Source organism: Lutjanus erythropterus, chromosome 1 (genome assembly GCF_056507025.1).
Source record: "Lutjanus erythropterus isolate fLutEry1 chromosome 1, fLutEry1.hap2, whole genome shotgun sequence".
NCBI classification, from domain to species: Eukaryota; Metazoa; Chordata; class Actinopteri; order Lutjaniformes; family Lutjanidae; genus Lutjanus; species Lutjanus erythropterus.
In genome coordinates this window covers 32,076,804-32,099,951 of record NC_139317.1, presented here as the reverse complement: position 1 = coordinate 32,099,951, position 23,148 = coordinate 32,076,804, and the positions used below count along the sequence as shown (strand labels likewise).

Genomic DNA, 23,148 nt, shown 5'->3' with positions numbered 1-23,148 from the left:
TTTTACCATGAATGTGACGTTGATCCTGATATACAGCACATCCCTGTTTTCCCAAAAGTGCAATCTATATTTAGGCCGTCTTATCTAGCAGTATATTAGATAGACATCATGTGGACTCTGTCTTTCATATCCCTATTTGGAGCTAAGAATATACTCACAAAAACTATCTTGGACTTAGAATTACATAATCTGAGATAAGATTGCTGTTTGGCTGCTTGGGCCCAGGGAGAGGCCATTATGTAATAAAGAGAGAAAGGTAATGAAATTTAGCTCAGAGTAAAAAGCCAGAGAGGATCATAAACTCTGCTCCAGACGGTCCTATAACTTACAGGAAAACTCAGTGGAATGGCCAGTGTGGAAAGAAAATGTCTGTAACTGGTTGGTGCTCCAGTGAAATCGGGCTCTTCTGTATTTTCATGACTTTAAAATGAATTTGAGTATGAAATGAGTAAACATTAAACATAAACTGACACAAAGCAGTATGACAATAATCATTATAGATGTGTATTAAGATGACAGAGTTGTGATTTACCCTCTGAGGATCGAGTTCGATGTGTTGCACAGGCTGAGGCTCGGGAAACAGGATCATTTCCTCTATGATGTGCATCTTATCATTGGCATTGATGGCCTTATGGAGCTTTCCATCATCTGGAAGACAGAGAACGATCGGGAGTGACTTTTTTGTTGAAGGCAGAGGACAGAAGCAACAAATCAAGCAGAGAAAGATTTTTCCTTAGAAGTTATGTAAATACCCTCAAAATACCCCGTTAATTTTTGCTTGTTACCTGTTCCAATGAAGAGGACGTCGTAGGCCCTCTCCATGCCCTGGATCTTGTGCACAGCGATCTGTGTGTAGCGCACGCTGCGTTTCAGCAGCAGGGGAGCGCTGCGAATCACGCTGTCCATCAGGAAATGGTCCTTAACAAAGTTGAGCACTTTATCAGGCATGTGCAAGGACGACTGGATACCCATTTGCCTGGCGTGGTTGGTCACGCACTGTGGGGGAGTAAATTAGAAATGAAAAATGAATCTCTGCTCATTCAAGTAGTCCTGGAAATACAAAATGATAATGTATGCAGGACTGTGACCCTGGCTTAGAGCACAAAGTTTGGGGTGATGCATCACTGGAAATGAAGCTGAATGAAATGGCTTTACACACAGTAGCAGACCTTGAGACTGCTGGATTGGGTCATAAAGAAGTTTTTAGCTGTTTTTTAAGCTTATATCTACCAGTGTAAAGTTTTTAGGTATTTGTTTTGCTCCAGGAACCGATGAAGAATTAAAGGGATAGTTCTGATTATTTAAAGTGGGGCTGTATGTGGTACTTATCAATAGTCAGTGCATTAGCTACAATAGAGGGAGGTCGGCACAGAAAGAGAAACAGAAGTTAGGCAATGAGCTACTTGGACAGAGTCCGCAACAAAAGGTATTTTAGAAACTTAAAAAAGGTCCACCTAAAAAAACACAAACAAACAAACGTCAGTTTAAGTGTGCACTGTATTTATATATTTTTTTCTCTGCTTTTCTTTGCCGTCAGATAATTTTTTCTGATGGGAAACTGGGGTTATAAAAGTCAAATATTGCTCTCTCTGAACCAACCAAACACCATGGGTGAAATCAGTAATTTTACCTTGCAGAACAGCTGCTGGTCTACTTCTCCCTTGATCTGTTGATTTTTTTGTGTTACTGTGTGACCTCAGTGAGTCTAAACTATCCTTTTAAAACCCAGAAATCACCCAATAACACAATCAAACGTACACACTGAGACAACAGTAAATGAGCAACGACTGTGCTCTGTGAGGCTAAATGACTAATTTTGCAATGGAGTTTGGTTGATTAGAGGTGAGTGATATTTGGCTTATATAACGGCACCGTCTGAAAGCAAAGTAAAGAGATGAAAATATTCTAAATACAGTCCAAGTGCTTCATACAACCCATCTTCAAATAATCCAAACTATCCCTCGAAGCAAAACATCGGCAAGACAGTACTGCTGGATTCTGTCATTAGAAAAGAAAAGGAGGACATCTGCTTCACATCAGGCTCATTTGTTGAACAGCTTGTTGTACAGTCGGACATGTTTGGTGATATACGCTGTTTGTAAGTGTAAAAATGACAATAAGAATAGATATTTGGGAAACTAAACGTTAAACATTTCAGTTATTTTTATCTGTTATGTGAATTTTCTTTCTTCTGACTGAACAGATACTGATGCTGTTTGAATGAACAGACGCACAGACTGAACCAAAAAAAGCTGAACTGTAATGTTTGTCACAGGATATCGCTTGCACCACTCACCGCCCCGGGCCGTGGTTCAGGCACTGGGTGGTTGTAGGTGTACCACTGCTGTGTCTCCCTGTTGACCTCTCGGTAGCGCCCGCTGAAGGCTCTTTCCACCTGTGCCATGGTGAATGCGCACACCGCTGAGCTGCCCGATGCTCCTTTATACCTGCCAACACACAAAAGGTTGATTCCTTTTTCCCTCTTTGAAAATTCCATACATCTTTGCGGTGTGAAAATTCAGCCTTTTAAAGTTTAAGTCTCATCCTTACATCCATTTCTTAAAGCATGTCACCATTTTTTTACCCAGTAGCTGTCGTCATTTTATTCAGAAAACTGGAGCAGCAACTTCTCACAGAAGCACAGTTGTAGAGTGGGCGCTCGAATGATTTCCATATTAAAACCTTTATTTTGTTGATACATTAATTAGACATAGGGGTTGCATGTGCTTGTGTTAGTGTTTAAGCTTGTTACAGCTGCTCTAAATTCAGAGGAGCCAGGGAAGAAAAGGCAACTTGCCCAGTTTGAGTGGAAATGTTAAATAAAAACTGGCTGAAGATGGTGTGTATGTGTCAATTTAAGTGTGTGTATGTGTGTGTTTTTGTGCATAAACATAAGCTGTAACATAAATCAGATTTATTAGAGTGGCTGTGTATCACAAACGTGTCCATTTGACTCTTACCACTGGGAGGTGAAGACACCATAGAAGACGGTGCTCTCCCAGCTGTCTCCCATGGGCTTCAGGACAAACATGTCCTGGATGATGTTGAAGGGGAAGCCGTCATCAGGGAGGGAACACAGGAGCTGAGCCTTTAGGAAGGTGGTCCATTTCTTCTGCAGCACCCGTTCACCGCCTTTATCACCCTGCAAACAGTTTATAGAAGCTTACAGATTACTTTATATCTCATTTAACTATTATTTATACAAGTTTGGTTGTCAGAGCACACATGCTTGTTTAAGGCAACACGTTGTTTACAGTTGTCCTGGAAAAAGAACACGTCCAAGTACCCAGAGCAGGGTGAAAGGACATGACTGATAAAGATTTTTTACGTCAGTCCCCAGTTTCTCTTTCTATTGCAGTTTAGTGTCATTAGAGCATAAACATGAGCAACAATTCTGGAGGCGTAGTGGAAAAACTCAGTAAGCATAAGTCTACGCCAAGTGCTCCTGCTGAGCATACGTCTCTGCTTGTTTAGGCTGAGGTACTTCACCACTAATGACTCATTAATAAGAGAATAGTCATAGTCTCAGAGTCAGATCTGGACTACAGGAGTCCCAGAAAACAAGAAGAGACTGGAGATTCCACCTGGCCTATGTCAGACATCACCTACTAGTGCAACATGATGAAAAAAAAGAAAAAATCATGAAGACATCTGGAGAAATTTCCATTTTAGACTAGAGAGAATGGAAAGTTAGCAACAAAGTAAACAGACAGCAGTGGATATAGACCTGGGCTTTATGCTGCATATTACCTTAAAGATCCCACCTTACATGATATAAGTAATTAATAATATAAGTAATAATTTGAGTCTGATGTGGTTTTCCCCACAAAAAAAAACTGTGTAAAAATTCATTCTTTAATAAAATATCAATGATATTAAAATCAATTAATTTGACTGGGATGATTGTTGCCAAAAGACTCCTTTTGATGGAATGAAAATCACCCTCTTCCTCTTCCATCCAGATAAAAAATCTTAGTTTTTTTTTTTTTTTTTAACCAATTCAATTAAAAAAAAAAAAAAAATCAGCTATCTGAGACCCATTTCTAACTTACTGAGATGAGGAAAGGTAATGCATAGCTCTGTTAAGTACTTGCAGGCAGCCCTGCACTAAAATTTTATTTTGTTTCTTTTTTCCCTCTGCCTTTTCTCCCTGCACATCTGAATGCACCCGTTACTTGATTGCTTTTGTTTATTGTTCCCACTGATTCAAAAAGCCTTACAATAAACAAATATACATACAAAAGAATCAAATAAAATGCAGATATTATTAATTTTAAAAGTTTACCTGCTGGACACAAGACATCTTCTACTTTACTGACAAGTCCTTTCTCAATGTATGTTCACTAAAGGCTTCAAGTCTCCACATCAAATTTTTCTAAGTCACATACTGAACCAAAATTGGCTTCTAATCTAGTTCCACTGTCACAAAATTAAGCACATATGCCCATGAGTTTTATTGACAAACACTGCACGTACATCGTTCTCCACAGTGCAGCTCAAACATCAATGATAAGCAACAATAAATTCATTTTACTTCAGCATGCTACAATTTACTGGCTGTTAGAAAGATTAAAAAAGACCTGCAGTACTCTGAGTCCATGTGTCATATCAAAGCTGTAATTCCTCCTTTTTACTTTAGAGGGTGCTGCTGAAGTCAAATCAGGGAACCTGAAAGTATTTACTGTGATACTTATGAGCTCTTCTTAAAGGAAACAAACTGGACAAATAATCAAAACAAAACAGGATATTAATGTTCAGATTGAACTCCAACCACCCAAATCCTTTCTAGCTGTGCAGCATATGTGTGGTGTATTTATAGGATATTTTGGCAATAAAATGTGGCAGGAAAAAAAGCTTGTAAAAGTTGCCTTAGCAGCAAAAATCAGCTTCTCTCTGGAGGAAAGGAGATGGTGAGACGGAAGACAAACAATGGTTATTTATTAATTACAGCTTTGAAATCTACACCAGCGGTTCACGCCTCACTTCTCCAACATACAGAGGAGACACTCAACTCTCCTTTTAAGCTGTCACTAAATATTCACATAAACAGTTATCAGACGATTTAGCCGGGACCAGCAATTATCCAAGAGCTTGTAAACGCACACCAAAAGAAACTCCTCCCAAATACAACTCGCAAGCTGGAAAACACAGGACGAGCAGGCGCAGGAGGAGGAGGAGGAGGAGGAAGAACATGACCAAAACAAGTGGTCTCGCCCAGTCTCTAGACAGCTTTCCTGCCTCAGATCCAAACTATCCCGTCAGCAGGGCCTCCAAAACCCTGAACAACTCCTACATAACAGCACGAGGAGTGTGAATCACTCGTGAGGAGATAATAAAATGCAAAACTATAACTACCTCTGTTTGCTCCTCTGCTTTTCTGTTGCACACAAACAATAATAATGTTGCTCACGGTGAGGTGAAGCCTCGTGGGGCTCATGCAGGCCCTGGGAGCCAATTACTAGGCTGTGGTAGTAGCCTGTCCACATAATGAGGAGACCACATTCCTGCTCTCTCAGCTGTCCACCGCTGTTGTTGCTGTGCTCCGCTGCGCAGCTTGTACTTTCAATCGCGTCGACCACTGCCCCCCCTCGATAGCTGCTCTCCAAAAACACAAAAATACACTCGCTCGTATGTGCCGTTTTACACCACTCTAACAATATTTGATCTGAATTTCCCCATTTCTGATTGCTCACATTTGTCAACCTGGGAAAGCAAAGTAAAGAAAATGGTGCCACAAAATGTTCATAATCTGCCTGCTTTGCTCTCCAAAGTCCCTCAGTGTGCACACCTGAATAAACAACTGAAAGAGGGAGTGGAAGAAGGGAGGGGGACCGATAGGAAAAGAGGGGGAGAAAAAACAACTCGGAAGCAGAATTACTTGGCAAACCCAAGTAAAACAGTAGTTAGGAGCACCGTGAAAAGGCTGAAGAGGCTCTGATTTATCATACAAGAGGCATGTCCACTTTGTACTATAAGGCAGCACAAGATGAGCCAACACACCCAAAATATTTCAGATATTGAAATAAAACCACATCTAAGCACATTTTTTGGCCTTGGCCTGGTGCACAGAGGGGAAAAAGGAGTACGTGCTTTCTGTCAGTCTGCAAAAAAGTGTGTTATAGATACCGAGGCAGCTGACAGCGAGGGCCTTCGTACCTCTCTGTTACCTAACTCGAGTCTGAGTTTAGCACTTTCTGAACTCAGGGTGTGTACTCAGATGGGAGACACTATTCTGAGACATAAAAGGTTAATACTGGAATATTTCAATTCAATTTTATTTGTATAAGTGACAAATCATAACAAATTTATCTCATGGCACTTTTCAAACAGAGCAGGTACTCTTTATAAACCCAAGTGCTCCCATCAAGAGCGAGCACTGTGCCGATCGTGGCGAGGAAAAACTTCTTTTTAGGAGGCAGAAATCTTGAGTGGATCCAGTCTCTTTAAGGGCGGTGTTCAGGATGTTAGCATGCAGCAATTCAGAGGCTGTTTTCTCAAACATATGTTAGGTTTGTCTTAATTTGGGGGGTGTACATAAGACTGACATGGTTATCACGACGACATGACATGTTTATAACCTTGACACAACACCTTTCATGAACAAGAATGACTTTTTATGAATGTTTATGACTGTTGTCAGTCATTGTTCAGTCAGTTACGTAACTCATAATGCAAAGTTGACATTGTTTGAGATGTCTTTGTTATGCCAACTTGACATTAGCCGAGACAACATAAACTGGCATAAACATACCATAGCAGGTCTTGTTATTAAATGTTATTACACTGCTAATGCCATGAAGCTAAATAGTTTCTTGGGGGGTGAGGAGGGAGGGATGTTGGGACAGGTGGGCAGGTGTTTGACAGTGTTCTGGAAACAACAGAATGTTAGTTAGTGTGGTCTGGCCTGCTGTTTGGCCAACTCACTAACAGTCAGCAGCAGCAGTGACACACAACTCACGGAGGCAATTAAAGTACTTTAAACTCCTTAAGGCCAGATTGCCGCGATTTGCGTCAAAACTGTACTCGTTCTCTGAGTCATACCTCTGTTAAATCTAAACACACAGGTGCTACACTTTCTGATGATATCATCATCTCTGTCTGCATATAAACACCCACAAACCTGCTTACAAATCATTAAAAACAGTCAGTCAGCCAGTCAGTCAACTGTCAACAGTTTTCTTGTTTTTTAACTCTATTTGATAAAGAGCATATAGTTGTTATTTCACTCCATTACAGGCTTTCATGTGTTCTGTCTTATGGCTTGTTTGTCAGTCATCTCTTCAGCACTTTGAATTGCATTAACCTGTATTAAAGGAGCTATAGAAACGAAGTTTGATTAATTGATTGATTAACTGTATGCCTCCACCAAACAGTCAGTTTGGTGGAGGCAGTTGCAGTTGCAGTTTAGTCCATGTCTGTTTGGAGTCCTATATGTAGTGAAGACTTTGGAGGAATTAATAAAAAGGTATTAAGTGTTTTTTTTTTAATCGTTATCACTACATTAACACGTATGATTTCTGTGAATAATGTCCAGAGGGAAACATTCTGTCTTTACTTCGAGACTATTTTCACATGCACAGAGGACTGATGTGTCAGTGTATTTAAGATGTTTCCAGCCTTACTTGAAGTGATCATTTTACACATATTTCAACTAGCACTGCTGTCATCTTTCTTTGTGAAATGAAGCCACACTTTGGACCGTTTCTTTTTCCTTCTGAGTCAAGTCTGCAAGTTTCCAGCAGCGACCCATGAGTTTCAAATCATTGTTTTGCAATATGAAACTGTCAGGAAACCATCCCAGCATTGATGAAAGAAAATAATAAGCCTGGAGGCACACGTTTCTGATGGACTGGACAACTTGGAACAGATTCTTGATTTCCATCCCTCGTCTAATTTGAGTTACATTAAAAAAAGGGCTGACTTATTTAAGCCTAAAATGCCACCCTACGCTAACTCTGAACTAAGAGCCATGTTTCCATGACAACAATCAGTGACAGCTGCTTTTTTGCTCTGAATTTTCACAGGAGAATTCCCCGTAAATTATCTTTTTGAGTTTCTGCAGAAAGCCAAAGCCATGTTTTCTGTATTTTAAGAAGGTCCTACTTATGACAGTCAAGTACCACCAGTTATGCTTGTGCAACAGATTCATGCAGACGTCTGTGCATGAAATCTTACTATTAATTAAATTTAAAAGGATTTCTTTTAGTAGAAACTTGGAAGGACTTTGCATAATTTCAATACATTGATTTGGTCTCATTGGATGCTTTTAAATCGATTCTAAATGACAAGAAACAGTTACATCTGGCTGTAGATGGTTTGATATTTTATAATTCTGTAATTTGTTCTACTTTCATTTTGTATTGTTTTATGCTTGTTTTATGTCTGCTACTGTGTTATCTATGCCTGTCTTAGCCAGGGCATTCTTGAAAAAGAGATTTGTAATCTCAACAAGTCTTTTCCTCTTAGTTAAATAAAGGCTGAAAAAAAAAAAAACTGAAGATTAAGCATTTACTCAGTACACTGGCGAATAAACCACCTGCATCCCTACTGTACAGCCACAGGACAGCATCTGAAAAGACGGCAGTCTGGAGAAGGAGGGCTGCTGCTGCATTCCAGTGAAATAAAGGAGCTTTATAGAGCAGAGAAAGCCATTCTTCTGTCTCTATTGCACAGTTCATCTGCAGCAAGTTGCCACAGTCTGGGGGCCTTTCTGTCAATGATTTCCATATATAGAACCCAGGAGGTGCTCCGCCGGCTTCGAGAGGTGTCGCAGTGCCGAGTGCCAGAGCCTAGCAGGACTAAGTCATTAAGCTGTCACTTAAGATTACATGCTGTCCCCACGATTACTCACATTACTGCCTCCATGAACAAGAGGCATCAGTCAGGGAGGGATGCTGAGCGCATGTATATCAGGCAGCTTCATAGCCGTTTAATTGATCCAATGACAGGTGAAAAGGGATAAAGTCTGCTGCTGATTATTCAGGGTGATCGACCAAACTAAACTCTCGCAAAGGAGGAGGGAGGGAGGAGTGGAATGACGTCGATGGTTTAAACGATGCGAGTGGATTCTGCAGTTGCTACAGTTTGTATGCAACAAAAAACGAGCCATACAGTAGAGTGAAGAAAGCATTTCATATTGCTGCGAAGCACCCTTGAATACTAATAATGCCTGCAAAGCTCAAAGCGCTGGTGGAGAAAGGCAAAGAGCTGGAGGGATGGACAAGTGCAGCTGACATTGTGAGGGAGATGGAAGGAGAGAGGGAGATGACATTGCAGAGAAAAGGGAGGGAGGGCGGCGTGGTTGCAATGAGGAGGAGAGGATGATTCAGGCGAGGGGAAACTAAATCTGTTGAAAACATGTTTGCACAGAAAAAAGCACCAGTGACACTTTTCCATTGCGTCTGCACAGGCATGACGTACAGTGAAATGTTACCAAACGTGCTCTGACAAGGGAGCGTCCCGCCTTGTTTTGAGGTAATTGTATCAGGGATTACCAAGAGGAAGCTCAAGCCTCGCCGTGCCTCTTATTTTCGCATGGCCATCTTGTGCAATGACCTCACCCCAACTGCAGGTGTCTTACCTTGCACACACGAGCGATCCTTGACACAATGGTGTTATCAAAGAAGTCGAATTCTTTTCCCGCCTCGCTGAAAAAGAAGTAAATCTTGTCGTCGTCGCCCACAGGGTTCCCTATTGGCTGACTCTCTTCGATGTAAGCCGACCCGACAAAGACGGGATCTGTTAAAAATAGAGGAAATACAAAAGGAAACGTGGTTAGAGAGACATGTCACACCTTTATCATCAACGCAGTGGCACTATTTTTTCAGCCATCTCATGGTAAATTTGGAAAGAGGTCAGAGATCACAGGAGAGAGCTGCGACTGGCTGTTTTGAAGTGCATGTGCAGCGGCTGATAGGACCAGGCTCCCACAATCTAAGAGAGCTCATCTTTGCTCTTAGTCTGCATGCATTAGCAACCGTGCCTTGCTAATGATTCCTACTTTTTGGAGTTTATCTGCCCTGCTGGGTACATAATGGGAGATGTGTAGAGAGGAAAAAAACAGCCGAACAATCTCATGGGGTTTACCTTGCAGCCATTTTAAAGAGTTTTCTGTCTTCAGAGCAGTTCCCTGACCCAAACTCTTGTAAATGACAGGTTCATTCCCTTGGAAGTTGCTGACAGTACCAGTGTACAATTCACCATCTGAGGGAAAACAAAGGAGAAGACAAAGATTGTATCTTTAAAATAAGAACTTGATTTACTATTGCACAGTAAAAAGCTGAGATGACTCAACATTTCTGAAATGAACTAAAAGTTTTGCCAACCTATAACCTTTACCTGTGACAGATAAACTTGAATCGCTGAGTTTTACAACTTCAAAAAAGAAAAAAAAAAAATTTCAAAAACTTTTCACAGTGAGCTGTGAACCCGATCTGTCATTATTCAGGTGCCCGAAAATTAAATGTATTTCACTGAAAACATTACAACATTATTCATTATTCGATTTCACTCCAATGAGTTTACTCAATTTTTGAAACACAATTTGTGGGAGTCTCTAAAACTCAATGATGACTAAAGAAGAAAAGTAAATTGTCTCAACAAATATTAATGGTTGGTAAAACTTTTTCAAAAGTTTGCATTGGGCTCAAAACTCAAAAGTCTATTGCAGTAAGTTGCCTTGAAATTTTGAGTATTCTTAATGTTTCTGTTTTTACAGTGTACCAGGGTTTTAACAAATTAAATTTAAGACATTTAAAGACACTAGACCTTAAAAAACCATTGGGAATGCAAGTTAATAGCAATGTCATAATCAGGGTTTGTATTATGGTTTGAAACAGCATATCCATGTTCTCTTCATTACACAAGAGAACCAGAGTGGAGTTTCATTTTGTAGCTGTTTGAAGTTTTTGTACATATTTTTCCCCAAATCATATTTAAATGCAAGACTTAAGTTAATGCAGCTTTATAAAAATAAGGATAGATTCATAATCTAATCAATTTTTAAGACCTGTCAAATCATATTTGACACTTTAAGGCCCAAAATTTGAGATTATAAGATTTCAGACTTTTTAAGGAACTGTGGAAAACCCGATTAATTGAACAAAATAAACTATAAAGAAATGATATTCTGGGGGCTTTCTTAACTGCAGTAGATGAAGTCAGAAGTAGTGTGGAGCTTTATGAGTGAGGGATTAGACAAATAATGTCTTCCACTCATATCCAGCTGAATTATTCACTAATTGCTTGTTAAAGAAGTTGAACACAAACAGCGTCTGCTGGTGTCCGGCTATTTATCAGAAGGGCTGATGCAGACAAACAACATCAGCAGGCACATCATGACTCATTACTGAATCAAAGTGGTAGTTAACATCAAAGATGCTTCAGAAAACAGCTGAGCCCATTTTCAGAGGCTCTTCCCACTCATAATAATACCCTGTTCTTTGCACGCCAAATGTTTAAAGAGACACAAAGAGAGAAAAGAGTCAAATTTGTGTGTTTCTACATACCGACAATGATGGCGGTGGATTTGTACTCTGGATTAAAGGGGCAGCGACTGCGCCCATCTTCCATCACGACCTCACCCACCTCATCTCTCTCCAGTGTGAATGTTGACGTGTTCTGGAGACGAGACACAAACAGCAAATGTCCCTCAGGCACAGTCCAATTAAATCCTACTAACAGTAAAGAGTGAGCTAAAGTGAGCTCAGCGACCTCGAGCTTGTTCTCTCCACTTCTTCACTACAATACACACAGTGCTCTGACTTTTAGGGAGTTTGGTCACTTTGAACATACAGTAGCTCTGTCTGGTGGATAAGCCAAGGCCTTAAGATACTGTGTCAAAGGCTATGAACACAGTAACTGTAGTTTATTGGGTTAACACCACATACACCATCCTGCTGCGATAAACGCTCGCTAATGTGATTTAATCCCTTGCTTAAATAGCCCTGAAAAGCAATCTTTACTTCTGTTAAAGTGATGTTTGCTAAAATCTAGTGTAACCAGCTGTTTCAACAAATTACTGAGCCTTTTCAAAAGGGGAAATTATATATTTGTGACCCACTTTTAAAGACTTATGTCATACGTAAGGACAAACAGACTGTGGGCTGAGTGAGACAAATGGAAGTATCAAATGATGGCCTTAAGCTTTTCTGATTTGCTGACAGCATGAAAAATATAGAACATCAACATCATCCTTCACTAATAATAAAAACTGAGAGTTGGTTTCGGATATTGTCACCTAACAGGCCAGAGAATATAGTTTCAGTAAATCTAGGCACCTGTGGCTGGTTAATATACAGGCCGAATATATATGATATTGTTTGCTCAAGTGTATATGCAGGGCAGAGTTACAGTAAGTATGAAGGTCAATATTCAGCCTGAGAAAACACTTGTATAACAGTTGTATAACGTCCAAGTTGGCTCTATAGGAGCTTTGTCAAGTCTGGGAAAAAGTGGCATTATGTGAGTAATGTCAGGGTTGGACCTTTATAGCAGAAAGCCTGTGTCACATACAGTAAACAGGGAGTTTGAAAGACACTGGCAAAACAGGAAGGGAGTGTCGAACAGAAGACACTGTCATGTTACGGGTGACGTCTTCAAAATACTTTGTGCAACAAACTGTCTAAAATGACAATGGATTAAGTTGCTAATTCTAACATTTGGCACTTTTGCTTGATACTTGACACAAATAATTATGGTTGTAACAATAACCACTATTTTGAAATACTGTGCTACTGACAAGCTCACCACAAAAAATGGCAAAAACAGCCATGTTCCTGTTTTTTCCTCTCTTTCTTGTTTTACTCTTCAATGTATGTTTAATGAATGAATCAATGCATTCGGTTCAAGATCAATGATTGATCGATACTGGCTGTCCATGATCTGGCTTCAAACTCGAAAACACCTTTTTGCCATGTTTTCTGATTGCTTTTTCATAGGTTTACCTGTTGAACTTGGTATTAGCATGTTAAACAGCTAATGTGGCTACTACCACAGACTGGGATGATGTTCGACTAATGTTGTAATATATTGAGGGACAGTCAAGAGAAGCCGTGTGAATGTTAAACTTCATTTGAAGTCAGATAAATAACAAGAATAGTAGATCGGATGCCAGTAACTGTTTTTTTTCCTGTTGCTTTTTATGGAAGTTTATATTCCAGTGTGAGCTGACTGAGATTTGTTGATGTATGGAAACTGGCTGGTTCTCCTCTTTGATGCATGCATTCAACGAAGTGTGTGTGTGTGGGTGTGTGTGTGCGCGTGTATGTGTGTGTGTGTGTTGCTGCTGTATGTAAATTGACTTGTGTGTGACTTATGTGTCAATGAGTCTCCAATGATGTTCTCCAATTTTATGTGTATATTGCAAGGTATGAAAAATAAATGATGAAACTGCAGGAACTTGTTTGCAGTGATGTATAACCAGTGGTGGACAAAGTACTCAACCCCAGTACTTTAGTCAAAGTATAGATACTCCTGGTCAAATATTACTTAACTACAAGTGAAAGTTGCTCAGTCAAAATTTTACTTGAGTTAAAGTACTGGAGTACTTGGTTTTAAAAATACTTAAGTATTCAAAAGTACAAATTACAAAGTACATTTTCTAATATCAATACATGCTGTATTGTTTTCATGATGCATTTACAGAAGCTTGTAACTCTCTGAAACCATCTAATGAAGCACTGATTTGCTTGTAGAACCACTCTGCTACACAAAACCTATAGAAACACCTATAAAAACTTCAGCATAGAAATGCAATCAAAAACAAAAAGGACAGTTATTGTCATTTTCTGATGTAACTGTATTAAAATCACTGCATAAAAGCAGATTGAAGCCAACTGTAAGGAGTTCTCCAAGTCTGTTAAATAACTGAGATTTCTTTCTGTCTTCAGAGGCAGTATATACATGAATTATGTGGTATTTTTCAACAATGCAACATTAAAAGCCTACCTAGAATTATTTCTCTTTTTCTAATTATAATAACATCTTGAGATTTAATTTAGTCTTTCTCCTGCTTCAATCTTCCTAGAAATGTAGTGGAATCAAAAGTACAATATTTGTCTTGAAATATAGTGGAGTGAAAGACATAAGTTTAAAAACCAAATACTAACGTTAAGTAGAGATTCTCTACATGACCTTAAGTAAAGTACTCAAGTAAATGTACGTCGTTACTGTCCACCACTGTGTATAACTATCACTGGCACACAGTAGCTATCTTGCTCAGACCATAAAGTTGGCCGCTAGACAGTGAGGTGAGATCCACAGAGAACATCACACTAAGCGTTGCTTAATTATTTCATTTATCATACATGAAGTGATTTGCAAAAACAAACAAGAATGCCACTAATAGCACTAATACAGCAAACTGCGTCATTGAGCCGACCTAAATAACTGCTGGAATAATTTTGTCACCATGGCAGCCCTGCAATTGATTAATTATCACAATAGTAATAGTACTTTGAAATAATTGGTCAAATTAACAGACTGGATTTGGTTTTAAAAAGATAACTTTGGAAGGCATGATTTGTCTTCACCTGAACTCACTGCACTTTTGCACAGAACAGGGACAATAGATTTTGTCCCCCGTCACTTACATTGAAATTGCTTTAAGAGGAGAGCTCTTTCCAGCCAGTATAGAGAGGAGGAATAATTACAGCCACCAAGAAAGCATTCAATGTACATGTGGGAATGTGAGTATTGTATTAGGATGGGCATGAAAAAAATGTGTGTGGGCAATTAGCAGTAATAGTGATGACTTGTTCCATTTATAAAAGAACAGTGTAGAGTGCCTCCATCGCCTGGAAAATCTTCCCATGCTTCAGCATTATGAGTTGTTATTATATTTGGGGCTTGTTTGAATTCATGTCCGTCATTCAATTGTTGAGTGGATCTTCTTGGCTTCGGCGTCCTGTTACGCTGCCTGTAAAACCCTCTGTGACTGTTTTGAGAAGGGCTATAAAAATAAAGCACTTATTAATGTTAATATTATGCATGTTGGAGAGCGTCTGGCCAGTAGGAATGCTCGAGGTGACACACACACACACACACACACACGCACAGAGTTCTGGACTCTGTCAACATGACGAGTGTTCACCCGGACCAACCAGACTCAGAGATGGAATCCCAGTTCAGGGCCTTAAAGTCCTGCCAAGTCATCTTCAGTCTGAGACGTCCTGTGTTTTTCTTTCGCTCTGACGTCAAACAGGGGTGGGGATGGAGGGGGTTTAATGCCTTGCTTTAAAAGCAAGGTTGTTGCCAAGCTGGATTGCCCCCCGATCACTGAAATCAATGTTATCCTGCTGCTGGTTACCATCACCGCAGATTTACTCCTCCACTAGATAAACAGATCTACCGCTTCCCTCTCGCTGGAAACCACATGGCTCGTGTACCCCCTGTTGACTTGTCTGGCTAAAGTGCCTCAGCAGCGTTTGGTTACGCTTGGATAGCAACAGATCCAATACTGACATGGTGGATAAAAGAGCTCGATTCCTCAAGAACACCAAAGAAGTATATCAAAATTCAAAAGCTGTGCTGGTGAGAGAAGTGGAGAGAAATAAAAATCAAGACTGAGGGGTCATTACTTACTATGTAGGCACAAATAGGACTGAAGGCATAGGTGCCACACACGTAGAGATGAGTACTGTTCAGCCGCAGGAGAATTTTGATGTAATTGAAGCAATCAGTCTGGATGGGGAACAAATGGAGAGGCAAGTGTGAGGTCTATGAATCCACAAGAAATCCTTACAACTGAATGTGTGTGTGTGTGTTTTTTTTTGAGAGCTCCTCAAAGTCTGTGCCTGGAATAGTGGAGCTCCTAATCACAAGACACAAAACTATACGGCAGAAATTTCTAGAAACTTAAAAATGTTCCCCTTTTCTCAAACGCTGCTGGGATAAACCTCCCAGCATCACACAGCAGCAGTTGCCTGGTGGGCTCTCTGTAATACACAGACCAGAGTTGTACACTGCAGTACAAAGATTACCAAGGTTTGTCGCCCAGGGATACAACAGCTGGCATGACAACAAGGTAACAGACAGACACAGAGAGAAAGAGAAAGAAGCAGCGCACAAAAAAAGAGCAATTCCCCGGCGAGCCTGCACACTTGATGAATCTATTTGTAACTGGTGGAAAGGTTTGTCAACACAGAACTTGATGCTCATTTTATCTTCTCGTGACACAAGTGGAACGATTCAGAGAGGACTGCAAGAAAATCCAGGCTGTCGATACTGTCATTATGGGACTATTTCCCTGAGGTGTTTTCATTATTTCGCTGGAGCGGTAAAGGGCGTGACTCACCTCCAGGTTCTTCCCTTTGAAGCTGCATTCTTCTCTTTTTCCAGCAGGAGTACCCCACGTCAGCTGAAGATGAAAAAGAAATCCTGAATAAGTCATCCAGAATTCAGGGAAGCGCTCTAATTTTCCTTTAATACCAAAACATACATAAGAGAACTGGTGTGCTGTATGGAAATAAACAAAAAGGATGTCTTAGATGCAACAAGTAACATATGAAGTAAAGTAAGCTGCTAGATTTTGCATTTCGTACATATTTAAAGGGTAACTTTGGGTTGCAGCCAGCAAAGGCAAAACTGAGCTGCAACATAATCCCTCAGGGCAACCACACACCAGTAACTGTGCTTTTTTGCCATTGACAAGCTGGACTGTTCTAATGTTCAACAACATTATGGAAAGATTTACTACAGATTCAGATGTAGATATGTTTTATTTAATCAGAAACAGCATTATGTATTCATGATCTCGCTAAAACTAACCGAACTCCCTTTGCAAAACTGTTATTTTAACGTCATCATGGTTGTCTTCACTCAAACTTTACAGAAACACTGAAAATCGTCAAAAGCACTTTTGCTCGTCTTTCCACCGCTGTGACAATCACCAGCTTTGGTTTGGTTGAAATAAATCCTTAACTCATATTGTTAGATGTGAAAGTATCACGAGGGGAGCAAATGGAAGTTCCGACATCGGAGAAGCAGCAGAGAAAAGTGGCCTGTAAAGCCAGAATAGTGGTGGGAAGACGAGCCAGGAAATTTTATTTTGTTTCTATCAAGTTTGAATGAAGATGACTAAATTAAAGTTACAGTTTTAGAAAGGGAGTCTGGTTAGTTTAGCAAGAACAACAACACAAATGTTTCAGGTTAAACAAAATGTGTTGCAGTGTTTAAAAAATGGTTCACCTTTTCCATGTTACACACGTTGCACACACTTATAATAACAATCTCAGCTTGTCAGTGGTAAAAACAAGCACGTGTACTGGACTTATTGCGATGTACAGAGTTTCCCATAAGAATTACAGCTCCATGTCGTACCTGTTAGCTGCAGTGCCTTCCCTTAATACTGGACAATTTCAAAAATCGTTGACATAAAAACAGGAAAATGAGGTCCAGGTTGAAAAATACCAAACTTACCCTCTAACTCTGATTACTTGTAGTTACAAACCGCATAATTAACTCAGATGAAACTATTATCTAAATTAGTCTTGAAAGGCTTTATATTATAACCATGATTATAGTGAGAGCAAATTGTTTGCCAGCCCACTTCTTCATTGCCATTTTGCCTCCAGTAATCCACTTGGCACTGGGCCTACTCACGTTCTTCTGCAGCTTGGTCTTGCTGATGTCCGACAGGCTGAGGGCGAACAGCGCCTCCCTGGCTCCAACATACAGCATGTCATCCTCCTGGCTGAGCAGCAAAGATGTGTAATTGAAGACGCCGTCCACAGAAAATCTCTTGGCCGACCTCTCCTTTGCATCTGGGAAACAGCAGGAAAAACACACACATACGTTGGAGATCATCATCACATAGCATGACAGAACAGAGAGGAACAGACTGGTACAGAACATAATCCTGATGCTGGAAGTACAAGAACACGCATGAATGTGATCACAAGCACATAAATAGATCCCAATTTACAACGCTCACAATTCTTTCATGCTGTGAAGAAGACAAAGCTTTTGCCTTCTGCAGGGAGAAAAACAATTAATGATTTCCATATCACAGTGCTGGGATTTAAAATGGATGTTGAGGACCATTTAAGGGCTTCAAAAAGGGTTTCAGCCCATAACCAGTGATAAAAATGCTTTATTCCTGTTATTAGACACAGAACGCCTGACAAAAATTATTATTTTTCTGATAGACAATACATCATCATCTATGTATGTGATTAGTTTTTTCATATCCAACCACAAACTAACTGTGTGCTAAAACAAACTGAGTCAGCTTATTGGCACGAACTAACTTTTAAGCTCTAACAGGTAGAAAACAAAGAAAAAAATAGCACTATATTTTGAAGGTGAAGCAGAAGTGAATTATAAAGTAGACATCATTATAAACATCTACAGAAACATACAGTTTACAGTGTTCCTGTTGCATTCTGGATGGCAATCATCCTTCAAATTCAGCACTCACATGCAACATGACATATCTCATAGTAACTTTGTGTTATCGGTCTTTTAACTGGGGTATAAGAGGTAACTGGGATTATAGAGATACATGAGGGGAAGGGTTGTAGTCATGTCCTGAGTGAAGGAGGCGCAGCTTGTGACTAAAATGAGAACAGCTGGTCTGGTCCATCTTAAAGGTCAGTTCATCTCCAGTGAGCCTGGGTCAAGGTTGTTGCTAACTTCGGAGCCAATTCCTTTCAGCAGACTCCAGCTGGACGTTAAAATCAATGACTCCTGACTTAAAAAGCCAGTTTTTGTTGTTTAAGCCACAATACTATTCATTCCCAGCAGGTTGCTGCAGTACTTCATTCCCTAAATTCACTTTGTTTGAATCTGGCAGCAATCAAGTTTCAGGAGTTTTAAAGGTTAGAGAGGGTTAACTCGTTATGCAATTATTAAACCCACCTCTTAAACCCCACAAACCATTACTGACTATGACGCATCAACACACCGTAACTCTCTCTATCTGATGGTAGGCCTCTCTGTTGGCCAAACACAAATGTACGATCTGAGAACACTCCAAGGAAACCTGGCAATCTCTGTCAAGACTTTACAGAGAGCCACAAATCTCAGAGGAAACAAGAACAAGTGGACAGACATCACATTTCATCCAACTACACACAGTGTTGAGCTTCAATCAAATCAATTTATGACACAATGGGGGAAACACTCATTGAGCATCATTTCAGTGCTCCTGGAGGCGACTGGCCTCACTGTTTATCTGTGGCCAGCGGCTACTGTAGCTCCATGAGAACATGTCACATGTACGCCAGTGAGCCACGTCCACACTTTCCTGTGCTGGCCAGCTTTCTCTTTGCTCTGCTCTGTGCTGGCAGCAGGGTAAAAGCCTCTTCTACTCGACACCAATCTAAATCTCCTTCATTCTGCTGCTCGCCAACCCTCTTCAAATGGATCTCTTTAGCAGTGGGCTGTAAGTCAAATGAGTTACTTTTTCCCCCCACATTACTCCCTTCCCTGCAGCCTCGAATAGTTCTCATGAAGAGGCACAGATTTAATGTACACATCCTCTTTTTATAGCATTTCCCTTGGCATCACAAACAGACTGAGATCCTCTACAGTGGCATCAGCAGCAGCAGCTTTTTACTGCTTTCTGTTGTGAAAGTGGAGCTTCAAGAGGTGTGGATTGATTTTTGCAGCCAGATTTTGTAAGAGGCAATGAGTCTGACAATTGGTCACTTTTCAGTTTGACTTACTGTGTGATAAAACGCTAAAACGACCCACTATAAATGGCAACAAAGGAACCAGGAAGTCATGAAAAGTGGTTTCCAAGATCTTTGAGCATTGTGATCCCTTGGGTCCGTGTGTATCTGGATGGTTGGATGTTATCACTTGATATCAACAAGACTAACAATCTTCTAGAGTTAAACACAGAAATCGGATATGTACAAACAAATGTTTGTGCATCCTTTGCTTACATACGTCTTACCCCCTTGCTGTTTTTTGACCATCTTTGTAAATGTTTATCCACTGCCTCCCATTCCAAACATATTAAAACACAGTCGATGTGCTCCCCAAGCCAAAGCGCTGGAGGTCACGGACTCCATTTGCTTATCCAAATAAGATTACTGGCTCGTATCTGGAGTCGTCAACACTAATATTTGCTGCAGTTAAACCATTTACAGCCTTTTCCCTCATGTACAACCAGCAAAACTGAATTCAAATGTGAACACTTCTGACAGTAAAGAAAAAGACACCAGCAGTACGTTTATCTCCAACACTCCAGGTGGTGCACTGGACCATAATGCAAATGGAGCCAGTAAACAGCAATAAATGTTTACAACCCACGACTTAAACTTTTCAATATGCTCACAAACAAATGGTTCATCTAACACTCGAGGCCCTTTGGCAGATGATCATCTTCCCCCTTGTGGGAGTGAGAGCCAGCTGCACAAGCCACATCTTGTCCAAAATCAAATCTGAGTCCCTTTCGAGATCAACAGGCCTCATTCTGTTTAAAACGTTGTGACATCTGGAATCAATGAAGAGAAAGGACTGACATTAAAATCCAGGGAGGGGATAGCAAATAAAATAAAGATTTCATATTGTCATCTTCAGGAAAACTTGTATTTTCCTGTCCTGAATGACCCATGTGTGGAAGGAAAACTGGTTTTATTTCAAGGGGAATTAAGTCTTTTAAAAGTCTTCTAAATGCTCATAAAGAGAGCAATACTCAGTCCCAGCGGACCCCACCGTTGGCAGACAAAGGAGTGCCGTCTCTCCTCTCAACAGGGGGACATATCATAGCTTGACTGTCACGGCTCCCCTGAGTTTTGGCCATTCACTGGAACCAAAAACAGCCTTCCCTCAGCATATTAAAACTCTCTGACATAAATCACAGTGACATCCTCTCAGACAGACAATAGAGTAACGACCGGAGGAGAGCACACTCATGAAACTTTTACTCAGAGAGCCGGCCGGGGATACTTAGCAGGAGGGGTGTATGTGTGGGGGGGGGGGGGGCTTGAGGTCGGGGTACTGAGTGGGCAGGAAGATTGGATAGAGACGTTGACCTATGAAGAAACATGCAGGCAGGGGGAGGAAAATGTTATTTTCAATGCACTCTGAGATGGATTTTTGATAAGAGCAGAAGGTCAAGCCGTAACGAACGTCAAGACTGTGTCAAGATGAGGTGATTTCTAACAGAAACTCAAGGCTTTTGCTCTCTTTTTTTTTTGTTTTGGGGGATTTTTTTTTTTCCAATGGAGCTGGTCGGTTGTGTGTTTTGACATGCTTGCAGCAGAATGCTGGGCATCTGCAGGCCATTTCACAGCCAGACTCCAGGTCCATTCATCACCCACCTGTTTAATCAGCTGGCTGTCACCAAGCAGAGCCCTCAACCTCTGCTAATGCTCATCACATCACACCTACCATCAATATGGCTGCTTTATTGCCAGTGCTAACATGCTGAATTAGTTAGTAGCACCAGTTCAACCTGGAACTCAAACTGTGTGTACTTGCCTCAATTCTCCACGGTCATTATGAAAGCCCACAAGCTGCAAAAGAAACTAACCCAAACTAGAGTGCAGTGGCATAGTTCAAAAGATGAGGATTGCAGACAGTTTTACAGCTGGAAGAACAGAGTCTGCATGAAGAACTGAATGTCTTTTCTCTGCTGGCACATAATAACCTCCCAGCAATTAGGTGAAATTTAATTTTGGCAGCTTGTTCATTGTATTCATTCATTGTGATGTTCTTATTTTAATCAGCAGAGGTAAAGATAGCAAGTGCAAGTCATATCACTGAGGATTTCAGACAGCAGCTGCTCTGTGATCAAAGAAATGTTTGCTTTATAGTGAGAGATTTAGACTAATTCTGTGCACAGGCAACAATCAGCTACAAACTTTTTGAATTAAAACAGAGATACATGAGGGGAAAGTCTTGCAACTCTGCCTTCAAAGTTTAAAATCACTGACTGTTCCATATGGACAATATATATTATTTCCTGCTTCTTTTCCTGCTTGTTTCAGTTGGAATACTGCAGTATGTGCAACATGCATTAGCTCAAACTGGTGCTTGTTTGCTGGGAGACAATGCTTTTGTGTAACAGACAGAAGAAAGCAAGAAACAAGGCCCATGTAAAAACATAAATTGTTATTTTTACACTTAAACAAGATTTAACATCGGAATTTGTGAGCTTTAGAGATGTTGATATGCAGCTTTTACAAACCTAATACAAAGCCAGGCTAGCCTTTTCACCCCGTTTCCAGCCCTCATGCTAAGCTAAGCTATCTAGCTGCCAACCGTAGCTTCATAAATAATCTACCACTGCTGTAGTCAGGACCATCTAAACCAAGACTAAGTCATGACCAAGACCAATGTGTACCCAGACAAAGTCAACACTAAGACTTTGAGGGGTTGAGACCAAGTGAAGATCAAGGTAGGATATTATATTATATTATATTATACTTCATAATAATTTCCCCTTCTATATAAAACATAAATTTGGCCCAGAGGACACAATGTTCATCATTTCCAAAAGCAATTTGAAATGTGCATGCAGCACTCTTTTCCACTTTACATCAGTCTATCTCAGACAAGAAGTCAGTGGTGTTTCTGGATGTTGTTGATATATGTCTTTCCCTTTGCAGGGTAGAGTAATAACTTGCATTCATAACTGAACTGTGTTTTCAAAAAACAATAAAGTTAATTAGTTTAAACATGAAATATGTCTATACTATACTGTAGGTTGAAAAGCATTTGCAAATTATTGTATTTTTTTTTCTTTGTTTTACAGCATCCAGGGTTGCAAATATTTTTTTAACTGGCAAATCTTCCTCTTTTTTGACTTTAAGATTAAAATACACTTTGGATGACTCTCAATGTTGAGAGACCAGACATCCAAATAGCACAATGACATCAATAAAGATTTACAAGCCTCTGAATCCCTTCATTCACAGCTGAGTGTTTTCAGTGTGTGCTTACTCACCATTGAGGTAACTAAGATATCATCAGAGGATGCCAGCTTGCAGACAGTGTCGCTGAGTAATAAAATACACGCCGGCACTTTGGCAGGCATCATATTTCAGAGAAAATGGAGCAGGATCAACCTATTTTTCTAAGGTTTAATAGTACTCCAAGGGTGTGGCGATTGATTGGCTGCTTGGTAGGCACTCGCCTGCCAAGACACTCCTAAAAGCCCTGACTGTAAACATGCCCCAGATTTACTAAAGCAGC

General features: G+C 40.3%; 1 protein-coding gene across 2 annotated transcripts in view; it reads right to left on the bottom strand.

The window, feature by feature from the left end:
• sema4bb (sema domain, immunoglobulin domain (Ig), transmembrane domain (TM) and short cytoplasmic domain, (semaphorin) 4Bb) overlaps positions 1-23,148 on the bottom strand; it is a 74,479-nt gene that overhangs the window by 5,184 nt on the left and 46,147 nt on the right. For both annotated transcript variants that reach the window (XM_084719984.1, XM_084719977.1), the window contains exons 3-12: positions 17,602-17,762; positions 16,295-16,357; positions 15,583-15,681; positions 11,508-11,619; positions 10,087-10,203; positions 9,581-9,738; positions 2,961-3,142; positions 2,297-2,447; positions 786-996; positions 533-648 (exon numbers count right to left, since the gene is read on the bottom strand). In XM_084719984.1, coding sequence (XP_084576110.1) covers positions 533-648; positions 786-996; positions 2,297-2,447; positions 2,961-3,142; positions 9,581-9,738; positions 10,087-10,203; positions 11,508-11,619; positions 15,583-15,681; positions 16,295-16,357; positions 17,602-17,762 — 1,370 coding nt within the window. The remainder of the gene's footprint in view (positions 1-532; positions 649-785; positions 997-2,296; positions 2,448-2,960; positions 3,143-9,580; positions 9,739-10,086; positions 10,204-11,507; positions 11,620-15,582; positions 15,682-16,294; positions 16,358-17,601; positions 17,763-23,148) is intronic.